This window comes from Mytilus edulis, chromosome 6 (genome assembly GCF_963676685.1).
Source record: "Mytilus edulis chromosome 6, xbMytEdul2.2, whole genome shotgun sequence".
Classification (NCBI taxonomy): Eukaryota; Metazoa; Mollusca; class Bivalvia; order Mytilida; family Mytilidae; genus Mytilus; species Mytilus edulis.
This window is the reverse complement of record NC_092349.1, coordinates 83,267,377-83,281,683: the sequence shown is the minus strand read 5'-3', so window position 1 is coordinate 83,281,683 and position 14,307 is coordinate 83,267,377. Positions and strand designations below refer to the sequence as shown.

General features: G+C 32.4%; 1 protein-coding gene across 2 annotated transcripts in view; it reads right to left on the bottom strand.

Annotated features, from left to right (window-relative positions):
- LOC139528678 (ultra-long-chain fatty acid omega-hydroxylase-like) overlaps positions 1 to 14,307 on the bottom strand; it is an 86,730-nt gene that overhangs the window by 55,153 nt on the left and 17,270 nt on the right. For both annotated transcript variants that reach the window (XR_011665661.1, XM_071324797.1), the window contains exons 2-3: positions 7,859 to 8,024; positions 523 to 724 (exon numbers count right to left, since the gene is read on the bottom strand). Coding sequence is in view for 1 of the 2 variants with exons in the window: in XM_071324797.1 (XP_071180898.1) it covers positions 523 to 724; positions 7,859 to 8,023 (367 nt within the window). In the remaining variant the exon portion in view is untranslated. The remainder of the gene's footprint in view (positions 1 to 522; positions 725 to 7,858; positions 8,025 to 14,307) is intronic.

Here is a 14,307-nt window from a genome sequence, read left to right as displayed (position 1 = left end):
AAGACTTTAAATATATTTTTTTACCGTAAAAAATATTTTTTTTTTAAAGAAAAATATATCATCTCAAAATATGAAACTGCCGCTTTTAAATGGACCATAGAATATATGCAAATGGCGACTGGCTCATTTACCGGCGAAGCCATGAAATTCACCCTTTTAATCAACAAAAGCAAATTTTTGAACATGACGTCGGGAAGAAATTCAATACTCGCTGATCGGACCTTTTCAGATAAACAGGAAAATATGCAAAAAACTTCTTTTGCAACGAAATTTGTCCGAACTTATCAGTGGGTTACAGTTGTTTACAAAATATTATTTTCAATTTCTTTTCAATACAACCTTTTCTGCAGGGAAATTTGAAAATTCGATTTTATTTCATAACCACCAATGTACGATGACAAAATGGCGTCATGTGTCATACCTAATTAGACTTCATGATCTACTCACCAATCCAGGGAATCATGAAGCTATATCCTATGTTACCCTTAGCTTTAGGTGCATTAGACTTCATGATCTACTCACCAATCCAGGGAATCATGAAGCTGTATCCTATGTTACCCTTAGCTTTAGGTGCATTAGATTTCATGATGACTTTAATGGTATCTGGATGAGTCAGAAACACTACAGGCTGGACTGTAAACACCCAGAAACTATAACCTTTGGTGTGCAGGTTTTCTACATATTTTTTATGCATTCTAGTCACAAAATCATGGAAAGTTCCAATCTGAAGAGAGAAAATCCTTTGTTCATCTTTCTTTAGATTTCATCCTTATATAATAAATAGATCATAGATATAACCAATAAATATATGACGTCAGTGATCACATTTTATAAAAGTATCTTTAAATCAGAACAGATTTATTGAGTTTATTATATTTGTTTGTGCTAAAGCTACAAAATATTTTTTATATAGTGAATTTGATATTCAAAACTTGAAAAAACACCACCCCAATTTTTTCTTTATAAAGAGAGCACACACTGAAATGTCTCGCCTTCTTTACTAATCATTGATATTATGTTGATTGTCCTAAATGTAAAGCTTTATTACAACTGTTACATAAACTTAACATTGACCAATGAACCATGAAAATGAGGTTAAGGTCAGATGAACCATGCCAGGCAGATCTGTACAGCTAACAATTCTTCCATACAACAAATATAGTTGCCTTTTGCTTATGGTTTAAGAAAAACAGACCAAAACACAAAAACTTAACACTGAGCAATAAACCGTGAAAATGAGGTCACGGTCAAATAAAACCTGTGCGACTGACATATAGATCTTCAAATATTTTCATACACCAAATATAGTTGACCCATTGCATATAGTATTAGAAAAAAAGACCAAACTCAAAAACTTAACTTTGACCACTGAACCATGAAAATGAGGTCAAGGTCAGATGACACCTGTCAGCTAGACATGTACACCTTACAATCATTCCATACACCAAATATAGTAGACCTATTGCATATAGTATAAGAAAAACAGACCAAAATACAAAAACTGAACTATAACCACTGAACCATGAAAATGAGGTCAAGGTAAGATGACACCTGCCAGTTTGATATGTACACCTTACATTACAGTCCTTCCATACACTGAATATACATTTTTTGTACTGGACCTATTGCTTATAGTATCTGAGATATGGACTTGACCATCAAAACTTAACCTTGTTCACTGATCCATGAAATGAGGTTAAGGTCAAGTGAAAACTGTGTGACTGGCATGAGGACCTTGCAAGGTACATGTTAACTATTTAGTTTAGTAGTTTAGATATCATAGTTTAGTCTATATAGTCTTTAGTTCTATTTGTATGTATCTTTGTATTTACAGTGACTTGGTGGGTTTAGATTAAAGTTGTACAAAGAACACTTCAGTCATTTATAGCCATTTAACAGTAGTAGCAGAGCTCACAACATCCGGCGAGATGGCGACGGCTCTGAGTTATAAGAACCCACCAAGCTTGACAAAGGAGAAGTCATATCAGCAATGGAAGAATGAAGTGAAGATGTGGCAACTGGTTACAGAATTGGACAAAAAGAAGAGAGGCCTAGCACTTGCGCTGTCGTTACAAGGGAAGCCAAGAGAAGTAGCGTTAGAAATAACACCAGAGGATTTGAATGTTGATGAAGGAGTTGACAAATTGATAATAGAATTAGATAAATTGTTTGAAAAGGACAAGACAGATCAAGCTTATGCAGCATATACAGCCTTTGATAAGTATCACAGGGAGTCATCGATTAAAATGTGTGACTATATAATTGAGTTTGAACAGAAGTATAACAAATGCAAGAAATATGACATGCCACTTCCTGATGCAATATTAGCATTTAAACTCCTAGATAATGCAGGACTTGGTGAAAGTGATAGACATTTAGCTTTAACTGCATGTTCTGATTTAAAGTTTGAAACCATGAAGGCAGCCCTTAATAGGATATTTGCATCAAAATCACAGAGTGATAATGATATAGTTACTGTTAAAGAAGAATCTGCATTTGTAGGAGAACATCGTTTTGATAGAGGGCGTAGTTCAAGGAGATTTGGTGCTCGCAATCGCATGAATAGATCATTTGATCAAAGAAATACTCAATCCCGACTTAATCCAACTATAAATGGAAGCATATCTCGTTGTAGATGTTGTGATTCACAAGAGTGCACACGCTGAAATGTCTCGCCTTCTATACTAATCATTGATATTATGTTGATAGTCCTAAGTAAAAAGCTAAGCTTTATAACAACTGTACCATAAACTTAACATTAACCAAGATAACTAAACAAAGACCAATGAACCTTGAAAATGAGGTCAAGGTCAGATGAACCATGCCAGGCAGACATGTACAGCTAACAATGCTTCTATACAACATATATAGTTGACCTATTACTTATAGTTTAAGAAAAATAGACCAAAACACAAAAACTTAACACTGTGCAATGAACCGTGAAAATGAGGTCACGGTCAAATAAAACCTGCGCGACTGACATAAAGATCATTAAATATTTCCATACACCAAATATAGTTGACCTATGGCATATTGTATTAGATAAAAAGCCCAAAACTCAAAAACTTAACTTTGACCACTGAACCATGAAAATGAGGTCAAGGTCACATGACATCTGCCCGCTAGACATGTACACCTTACAATCATTCCATACAACAAATATAGTAGACCTATTGCATATAGTGTGAGAACAACAGACCAAAACACAAAAATTTAACTATAACCACTGAACCATGAAAATGAGGTCAAGGTCAGATGACACCTGCCAGTTGGACATGTACACCTTACAGTCCTTCCATACACCGAATATACTAGCCCTATTGCTTATAGTATCTGAGATATGGACTTGACCACCAAAACTTAACCTTGTTCACTGATCCATGAAATGAGGTCGAGGTCAAGTGAAAACTGTCTGACAGACATGAGGACCTTGCAAGGTACGCACATATCATATATAGTTATCCTATTACTTATAATAAGAGAGAATTCAACATTACAAAAAATTTGAACTTTTTTTTCAAGTGGTCACTGAACCATGAAAATGAGGTCAAGGACATTGGACATGTGACTGACAGAAACTTCGTAACATGAGGCATCTATATACAAAGTATGAAGCATCCAGGTCTTCCACCTTCTAAAATATAATGCTTTTAAGAAGTTAGCTAACGCCGCCGCCGTAGCCGCCGTAGCCGCCGCCGCCGCCGGATCACTATCCCTATGTCGAGCTTTCTGCAACAAAAGTTGCAGGCTCGACAAAAATATCACTGGTTCAGGGATTGTCCACATAAAACTTATGATGTTAAACTTACAGAGGAACAAACAGACACATCTGAAACTGTAAACATAACTCTTATTACAACTTCTCAACAAAACATTACACCTCAAGAAATATTTGTAGCCGAGGCATTTAATGCTGCAGTTGTAGATACAGCATGTACCAAAACAGTTTGCGGGACAAAATGGTTACATCAGTTTTTAGACACTTTCGACTCTGCTATTGAAGAAATAAAATGCAAGGAAAGTAATACACCTTTCAAATTTGGTGATGGTAAAACAGTACATTCTTATCAGTCCGTGAAGTTACCTGCCACAATTGGGTCTTTAAAATGTTACATAGAAACAGAAGTAGTTGACTGTGAAATACCTCTATTATTGAGCAAAGATTCTTTGAAAAGAGCACAAACAGTTCTTGATCTCCATAATGATAAAGTGACAATGTTTGGAAAACCAGTTGATGTTCATTTCACCTCAAATGGTCATTATTGCATAAACATCAAAGACAGAAGAACTGGGCAGACAGATTCTGTAGTGAGTGAGGAGGAAATTCTGAAGGTAGATTCTGGATTCTCTAAGAAAAGAAAGAAGGATATTATATCAAAACTGCATAAACAATTTGGTCATGCCTCATCTGAAAAGTTGTTATCTCTATTGAAAAGTGCAGGCTCAGTTGACTCAGATACAAAGGCAATAGTGAATGATGTTTGCTCAAAGTGCATTGTCTGTTTCAAGTACCAACGTCCGAAACCAAAGCCAATAGTGGGATTTTCACATGCAAATGATTTTAACCAAATTGTTGCTATGGATTTACATGAGATTGATCACAATTTCTACTATTTGCACATAATTGACTTGTTTAGCCGTTTGAGTGCAGCAGCTATTATCAGGAGAAAAGACTCACAGTTAGTTGTTGACAAATTCATGCAGATATGGGTTAGTGTATATGGTGCTCCTGAAGTTGGAGTATACACTGACAATGGTGGGGAATTCAATTCTCAAATTTTTCGTGATATGGCTGAAAATCTAAACATGTCAGTTAAGACAACAGCAGGATACAGTCCCTGGTCAAATGGAATTGTAGAACGACATAATGCAACTCTAACTGAAACAGTAAACAAAATCAGAGAAAGCTCAAATTTATCTTGGGAAACTGCAATTAGCTGGGCTGTGAATGCCAAAAATAGTCTTGTAAATGTGTATGGTTACAGTCCTTATCAAATTGTGTTTGGAAGAAACCCTAACCTGCCATCAACACTAGTCAATAAACCTCCAGCTCTTGAAGGAGAAACAATGAGTAAAACAATGGGAAAACATTTAGTTGGTCTTCACGAGGCAAGGAAAGCATTTGTAGCATCAGAATCCTCAGAGAAAATTAGACGTGCTCTTCGAAAGCAGGTTCGTCCCTCAGGTGAGAAATTCAGAAATGGAGATAAAGTATACTTTCTTAGAGACAATCAATGGAAAGGACCTGGTACAGTTATTGGACAGGACAATGTTGTTGTGTTTATAAGATATGGAGGAACTTATGTAAGAGTGCATGAATGTAGGATTTTAAGAGATATTGATGAACAAAAAGATAAGAAAAACAAACAACAGGAAAAAAGGGTAACATTGAAAGAAGGTCTAAAAACTCAAAACTTGAACAAGAATAAGGCTGAGCATGAAGTCCTTTATTATGATAGTGATGAAGAGGAAGACTCGCATGCCAACAATCAGTCAGACAATGAACAAGGTGAAAGTGACAATGAAGTAGAAGGACATGAATCTGAATTAGAAAGTCAGGCAGGTGACTCTGAAATAGACAGCGATAATCCTGTGAATCAAGGGCATGAATCTTATGAGGAAAGTAGATCAGGAGGTGACTCGGAGCTTGATAATGATGATCATGAAGATACTCCAGTGAGTGAACAGAGCAATGAGCAAGCAACTTCTGTAGCACACAGTAGAAGTGTTGGTTCTAAATGCCATAAAGCATTACTTTTAAAAAAGGACCAAAAGGTGAACTTTAAAATGCCAGGTGATGATACTCCACGAGAAGGAGTTGTTCTGAGTAGAGCTGGTAAAGCATCATCAAGTAAAAAGAATTGGTACAATGTAGAATATAGGAAACCTGATGAGCTTAAAGGTAACAAGTTATCAATAGACTTAAGTACAGTTGATGAATTGCAAGTTGTTAAGTCTGACACAGATCAGGATACAGAGGATGACGAAGAATCAGAAGAAGCATTATTCAATGAGATTGACTTTTGTGATGCTCGTAAAGCTGAACTTGAAAATTGGAAGAAACATCATGTTTATCAAGAAGTTGAAGACTATGGTCAGTCATATGTATCCACTAGATGGGTATATACTATAAAAGAAGCTGATAATGAGATACACAGGAAAGCAAGACTCGTTGCAAAAGGTTTTGAAGAAGATTGTTTGGATGAAATACAGAAGAACTCTCCTACATGTGACAAACAATCTCTTAGACTCATTCTTTCAATCATAATGCAAAAGAAATGGTCCATCAATTCAATAGACATTAAAACTGCCTTTCTGCAAGGGGAGAAAATGCAAAGAAAAGTTCATCTTCGTCCACCTAAACATGCTAAAGAAGCCAATGCTAATGGAAAACTCTGGCTTTTAGAGAAATGTGTGTATGGTCTTGCAGATGCTTCTTTGAAATGGTATGAAAAGGTTAAGAAAACCCTAAATGAATGTGGAGGTACTGAATCTAAAATTGACCCAGCAGTATTTTACTGGCATAATTCAAATGGTCTGGCTGGTGTTCTTGCAGTTCATGTTGATGATTTTTTGTGGGCAGGAACCAATTTGTTTGAAACTGAGATTATATCGAAAATAAGAGAGAAATTCAGTGTCGGAAAAGAAGCTTCAGAATCGTTCAAATATTTAGGACTGGGTCTAAGTCATGCAGATGATAAAATAATATTGAGTCAGACAGATTATGTCGAAGTGTTAAAGACAGTCTCAATTGATAGAAAAAGGCCAAATGATTCTCAGCTTTCATCAGTCGAACAAACTGTTCTTAGATCAAAAGTTGGACAACTGTTGTGGCTTGCAAAACAAACTCGTCCTGATATTGCTTTTGACATTGCTATGATAGCATCAAAGTTAAAAACAAGTACTATTGAAGACTTCAAAAGAGTAAACAAGCTTTTAAGGAAAGTTAGAAATGATCCAGTGTCTCTTCATTTCAAGGAACTTGGAGAACATGTAGAACTTTTGTTATATACTGATGCTTCTTTTGGTAATCTTCCTGATGGGGGAAGTCAAGGAGGGTTTGTTATTATGCTTTTAGGTGAAAATGGAAAAATCAATCCAATTACATGGCAATCAAAGAAAATAAGAAGGGTTGTTCGAAGTACACTAGCTAGTGAAGCTTTAGCTTTAGCCGATGGTATAGATTGTGCTACCTCACTAGCTACTTTGTATAATGAACTGGTTTTCAATAAATGTACTACAGAAGGAGGCATTACAGTAAGATGTGTGATTGACAATAAGGACCTTTATGAAGCTGTTCGTTCAAAGAAAAATGTAACTGAAAAGAGATTGCGACTCGAAATTAGTTGCATCAAGGAGATGATCCAAAAAGGAGAGCTAACTGTTCATTGGATTGAAACAAAAGAGCAGATAGCCAATGTGTTGACCAAGCATACACACATACCAAATGTAGTTATCCTTTTACTTATAATAAGGAAGAATTTAACATTACAAAAAATCTAAACTTTTTTTTCAAGTAGTCACTGAACCATGAAAATGAGGTCAAGGACATTGGACATGTGACTGGCAGAAACTTTGTAACATGAGGCATCCATATACAAAGTATGAAGCATCCTGGTCTTCTACCTTCTAAAATATAAAGCTTTTAAGTAACAAGTTAGCTAATGCCGCCACTGCCGGGTCACTTTCCCTATGTCGAGCTTTCAGCGACAAAAGTTGCAGGCTCAACAAAAATCATTAAAAGAAGATATCACCTACAATGCAATGTTTTTCTACTACTAAGGGAAGTAATTTTACAATATATATTATGTCAAGATAAACACGCTTTTATATTGTTTATGTATTTTTAAAATTGTACCTGCAAAGCATTACCAAAGAACCAATGAGGCTTTGGTCCAGGGAAGTGAGACAATATTTTCTTCATCCTTCTGTGCCATTTTAGGAATGTGATGATCTTTTGTGTGATGTAGAATAAAACAAGTCCAATAACTCCAATCACAACTGACATCAACACTGCACTCATACTGAAAATGTAATCAACAATCACAACTGACATCAACACTGCACTCATACTGAAAATGTAATCAACAATCACAACTGACATCAACACTGCACTCATACTGAAAATGTAATCAACAATCACAACTGACATCAACACTGCACCCATACTAAAAATGTAATCAACACTGCACTCATACAGAAAATGTAATCAACAATCACAACTGACATCAACACTGCACTCATACTAAAAATGTAATCAACAATCACAACTGACATCAACACTGCACTTATACTGAAAATGTAATCAACAATAACAACTGACATCAACACTACACTCATACTGAAAATGTAATCAACAATCACAACTGACATCAACACTGCACTCATACTAAAAATGTAATCAACACTGCACTCATACTGAAAATGTAATCAACACTACACTCATACTGAAAATGTAATCAACAATCACAACTGACATCAACACTGCACTCATACTGAAAATGTAATCAACTTTATCATATCAATCAATGACTCTCACAAATCATTATATTGATTTATGATGTAAGGGAGATAATCATCTCTAGCTAGTTTTAATGATAAAGATATTACACATAGAGAACATCATTTCTGTTATTTAAAAGAAAATAGAACAATAGTGGATATGTTGCTTTTTGAACAACATAATTTGTTTTTAACCATTTGATTTTCTTGCTTTGTCTCTTTTTGATTATATATGATCTCATTTTTTTCTTCTTTCTATTTTTACATTTTACAAATTGTATGTCTTTTTTCTCTATTTCATGTTATTGGCACAGTAATGTATAATATATTATGCAGCATTGTTGGTGTATTCTGGTTACAATTTGAATTCTTCTCAGACATGGCAGGTGAGATCAGACATCTCAAAGATATTTTCACATTCACACACTTTAAGTACACAGCTGTATGGGTTTTTTCTTGGTTTTCTTTTATGCATTTAACAAAATACATATTTTTGTTTTTTAAAATAGAAATATCATTTGAAAATGAGTAATAATAGTATAAAATTTCTCTCATACAACTGTCAAGGTCTTAATTCAATAGAGAAGCGAAGAGATGTTTTTGATTATCTTAAATCAAAAAACTGTAATATATATTGCTTACAGGATACACATTTTTCAGAAAATGATGAAATATCAATAAAAAATCTATGGGGAGGAGAGTGCATATTTAATTCATTTGCTACAAATCAAAGAGGGGTAGCAATTTTATTGACAACAAACTTTGAGTATAAAATACATAAAGTAAAAAAAGATGATCAAGGAAATTTGTTAGGAATTGATATGGAAATCGAAGGAAAGAGAATGACCCTAATAACCTTATATGGTCCAAACAAAGATACACCAGATTTTTATATAAAACTGAGTGGAATGATAGAAACTTTAAACAATCCATCAGTTGTTATAACTGGAGACTATAATTTAGTACAAAACCAAAGTCTTGATACATATAATTATCAAAATATTAATAACCCAAAAGCTAAGGAGAAAGTTCTAGACTTAAAAGATCTTTATAATTTAACAGACCCCTTTAGGGAAATTAATCCAGATTTAAAACAGTTCACATGGAGAAAAGCTAATCCCATAAAACAAGCAAGATTAGACTTCTTTTTAATATCCCAAGACCTTAATCGAAATGTAGTTGATGTACAAAATCACAACAGCTATAGATCAGATCACTCCCCAATAATATTAAATCTAAAGATGAATGATTTCATACTTGGAAAAGGATTATGGAAATTTAACAACTCACTTTTACATGATATTGAATACTCCAAAACTATAAAAGACACTATACTTAAAGTAAAAGACCAATATGCATCATTAGTATATAATAGAGAAACGTTAGAAGAAATTAATGATTTAGACATCCACTTTACAATAAATGACCAACTTTTTTTAGAAATATTACTTACAGAAATCAGAGGAAAAACTATTTCCTATGCATCTTATAAAAAGAAGGAAAGAGATAAAGAGGAAAAAATACTATCAGAAAAAATTCAGAAATTAGAGGAAAGCATCTTAACAGAGGAAATATTAAATGAAATTGAACACCATAAATCTGATCTTAGAATAATAAGGAAAGAAAAAATGAGGGGATACTATATCAGGTCAAAAATGCAATGGATTGAAGAAGGGGAAAAGCCATCTAGTTTTTTTTGAATATGGAAACTAAACATTTTATAAATAAAACCATCCCCAAACTGGTTAATGAAAAAGGGGAGACAATTTGTAAACAAGATAAAATATTAGAAGAGGCCAAAAATTACTATAAAAAACTGTATACTAAAACAGAAAGCTTGAGTGAAGTAAATCTTAATAGTGAAATACCTGATTCTGATATTAAAAAATTAAATGATACTTTAAAAGAATCTTTAGAGGGGGAGATAACTTATAATGAATTGACAACAGCTATGCGTAGAATGAAAAATGAGAAAAGTCCAGGGTCAGATGGCTTTACAAATGAGTTCTTTAAATTCTTTTGGATAAATGTAGGAAAATTTGTTTTCAGATCTATAATTTATGGTTACAAAAGGGGGGAATTATCAATAACTCAAAAACAGGGTATTATTACTTGTTTACCAAAAGGTGATAAACCTAGACAGTTTATGAAAAATTGGCGACCAATAAGTCTTTTGAATACAACATATAAACTAGCATCAAGTTGTATAGCAGAGCGTATGAAATCTGTTCTACCCATTATTATTAGCAATGATCAGACAGGTTTTATTCCTGGAAGATATATTGGAGAAAACACTCGTCTCATATATGATATCTTATTCTATACAGAGGTAAATGATTTGCCAGGTCTTCTCCTTCTCATAGATTTTGAAAAAGCTTTTGATTCGGTATCATGGAAATTCATAAATGAAGTATTAGACTTTTTCAATTTTGGACCCTCTATAAAACTTTGGATAAAGACTTTTTACACAAATATAAGCTCATCAGTATCCCAAAACTGTTTTTTATCAGATTTCTTTCAGATTCAAAGAGGCTGTAGACAAGGGGATCCTTTATCACCTTATATTTTTCTTTTATGTGCTGAAATTCTAGGAATTTTAATCAGAAAAAACAAAGAAATTAAAGGAATTAAAATTGATGACACAGAATATCTTATCTCCCAATACGCAGATGACACATCAATAATACTTGACGGTACACCTGAATCTCTAGATGCATCTCTTCGCTTACTCCAAAAATATGCTGAAATGTCTGGTCTCCATATGAACTTGGACAAAACAAAGGTGGTGTGGATAGGCAAAAAAAAATATAGTCAAGACACAATGTGTGTAAAATGGGGATTGGAATGGGGTTCCAGTAGGTTTACATTACTAGGAATAAACTTTTCTGTCAATTTGCATGAAATGGAACTGTTGAATTATGGTCCAAGAATTAAAGAAATTGAAAATATAATAAAAATTTGGTCTCAACAAACATTAACACCAGTTGGAAAAATAACTAGCATTAAGACACTAATTATTTCAAAATTGAACCATCTGTTTTTAACATTACAAGCACCATGCAAAAATACTTTAAAACAACTAACTGACAAAATTTATTCATTTATTTGGGAAAACAAACCTGACAAGATTAAAAGAGAAATATTATGTTCTGAACACAAATTAGGAGGGCTGAAAATGATAGATATTGACAAATATATAAAAGGATTGAAACTAACTTGGATAAGACGGTTGTTGAAAAACAACCCAAAACTAAATAAGCTATTAGAAAGTACTGAAAAAATTAGTATTGAAAACCTTATTTATTTAGGCCCAACAAAAAGATGTAAAAACCCTTTTTGGGAAGAAGTTTTTAAAGCTTGGACAGATTTACAAAATAAATTCATACCAAAAAATGAAGAGGAGTTTTTATCAGATTCGCTCTGGAATAATGAAAACATAAAAATAGGAACAACATCCATTTTCTATAAAGACTGGATAGATAAAGGGATCTTTTTGATAAATGATTTATTAAACGATGAGGGAAAACCAATGACTTTTCAACAATTCCAAAACATTTATAAAATTAAGTCAAACTTTCTTACTTATAATGGGGTCATTTTATCAATAAAATCATATAAAAAGGCTTTAAAAAACTATATATCCATAAACAATTGTTATAAAACACTAGGACCAATTATGCCAAATAATATAAGAATATTTTTTTTATCAAGAAAAGGCTCGAAAGATATGTATAATGTTTTATTTGAAAAAAGCAGTACTAAACTTAGATGTGAAGAAAAATGGTCCTTAACACTCAACAAAAATTTTGATTGGAAAACTGTGCATAATATGTCTTTTTACTCCACAAAAAGCTCAAAACTCCACTGGTTCCAATATAGAATAATACACAGAATATTGGGCACAAATAAATTTTTATTTAAGATAAAAATAAAACAAAGCGATAAATGTACTTTCTGCAGTGAAGTTACTGAAGATATTGAACACATATTTTGGACATGCCATAAAATAGCAGATCTGTGGATAAGACTCATGGACTGGATTTATAACCAAACACAAATAATTATTCCATTTAACATGGATATAATTTTATTTGGAAATTTAGGAAAAACAGAAAATAATAAAATAAAAAACTTAATAATACTTTTATCAAAATTCTTCATCTATAGAACAAAACTGTGTGAAAATCAAGTAAATTTTGCAGGGCTGAAAAACTATCTAAAAGAAAATCTAATACTAGAAAAGAATATATTTTTTAAAACAAAGCCTCTTCAAATTGCCAACCTCTACTGGGACCCCTGGCTTCCATTATTAGAATAATTTACACTTAAGCAACTTAATTAGCATTACCCTATGTAATGTTATTGTGCATTTTATTTTAGCCTTTTCACACCATCATATATGTTTTTATTTAATATACTGTTATATGTTGTTTATTGTCTTTTGTTCTTGTTTTGTGCCTAAAATGCATATACATTCTCTAATATCTATTTTGTGTTTGTATGAATTATTTACAATGGAAAACCAACTTTGCCAAATCTATTTAATGTTGCCAAAAAAAATACTGCTGCCAAATTCCAAATTTCAAGGACTTTCTATTTTTTATTTTTATTTTTTTTTCTCTAGTTTTTATTTTTTGTTTTTTGTTTTGTATTTGTGTTTTAATTATTTATTATTTTCTCTTCTCTTCTCACATTCTCTCTTAAATAAAATTCTCACTTTATTGATCAATATTGAAATAATTGATACACAATATATATATATATATACATGTAATATACTGTATATATATTTTGTAATTTTGAGTACTGTATATATATTTTGTAATTTTGAGTACTAACAATTACTAACAATTTTTCTAAATATACAATCTAATGTTTAACGAGGCCGGGATAAGGTACCGGTACTTTCTGTATCAAACTAACAAATGTGAAAGTTTTCAATAAAGTATGTATGATTTAAAAAAAAAAAAAAAAAAAAAAAGAAAATGTAATCAACACTGCACTCATACTGAAAATGTAATCAACAATGTTATATAAGAATTAATTCAATTTAATTTTTTAATGGTGATACATGTATCAGCTGTCTGTAGTCATGTGGTGTGAAGTTCAGGTATGAAAAACGGCATTTTCATGACTAGAAAAAGAATGTCAAGCAAACAATTTATAAAAAAGTAAATTTTTCTTTTAAATTAAAAAATTTTCTTCAAAAAAAAGTATATCATGTATATGAGACATTCCACAGTACAGTGTATATCTATTGTGAAAGATGTCCAAATTTTAAAGCGTAGCATATCTTTATTTTTTTTGTGCAGCCTGTAAGATTAATATATAAATAATTAAACTACGTTGTTAGGAACATAACTTATACCGTTTTGGGGCATTAAAACAGCATTTTCATTATAGTGGTTGAAAGGTAACGCACGTTACTTGACCGATCAATATTCAGTTTCTATTCAAATCAGAAGAATAAATCTCTATCAAATGATGATGACTAGCAATTTCCAACATAAATGAAACATTTATTGTGCATTTTTGTTAATATTTTTCAACCATAGACGTCTACTTTTATCTGTTGACATTGTGCTGGTAGTGTGGTCATACTTCATCTACATTGTTATACTTATAATGAGTATTACTGTTGATTAACTGATGAAATAAGTGAATCTGAAAAGTTAAGAAATGTTTCTGTAAAATGTTTAATATAAGCTAAAGAAAAGTCTGCAGAAACCCAACTATTTCATACAAAATAGTAACCTATGTTACGTTTGGCAATATAACAGACGTGATGTCAAAACACAACGTCTG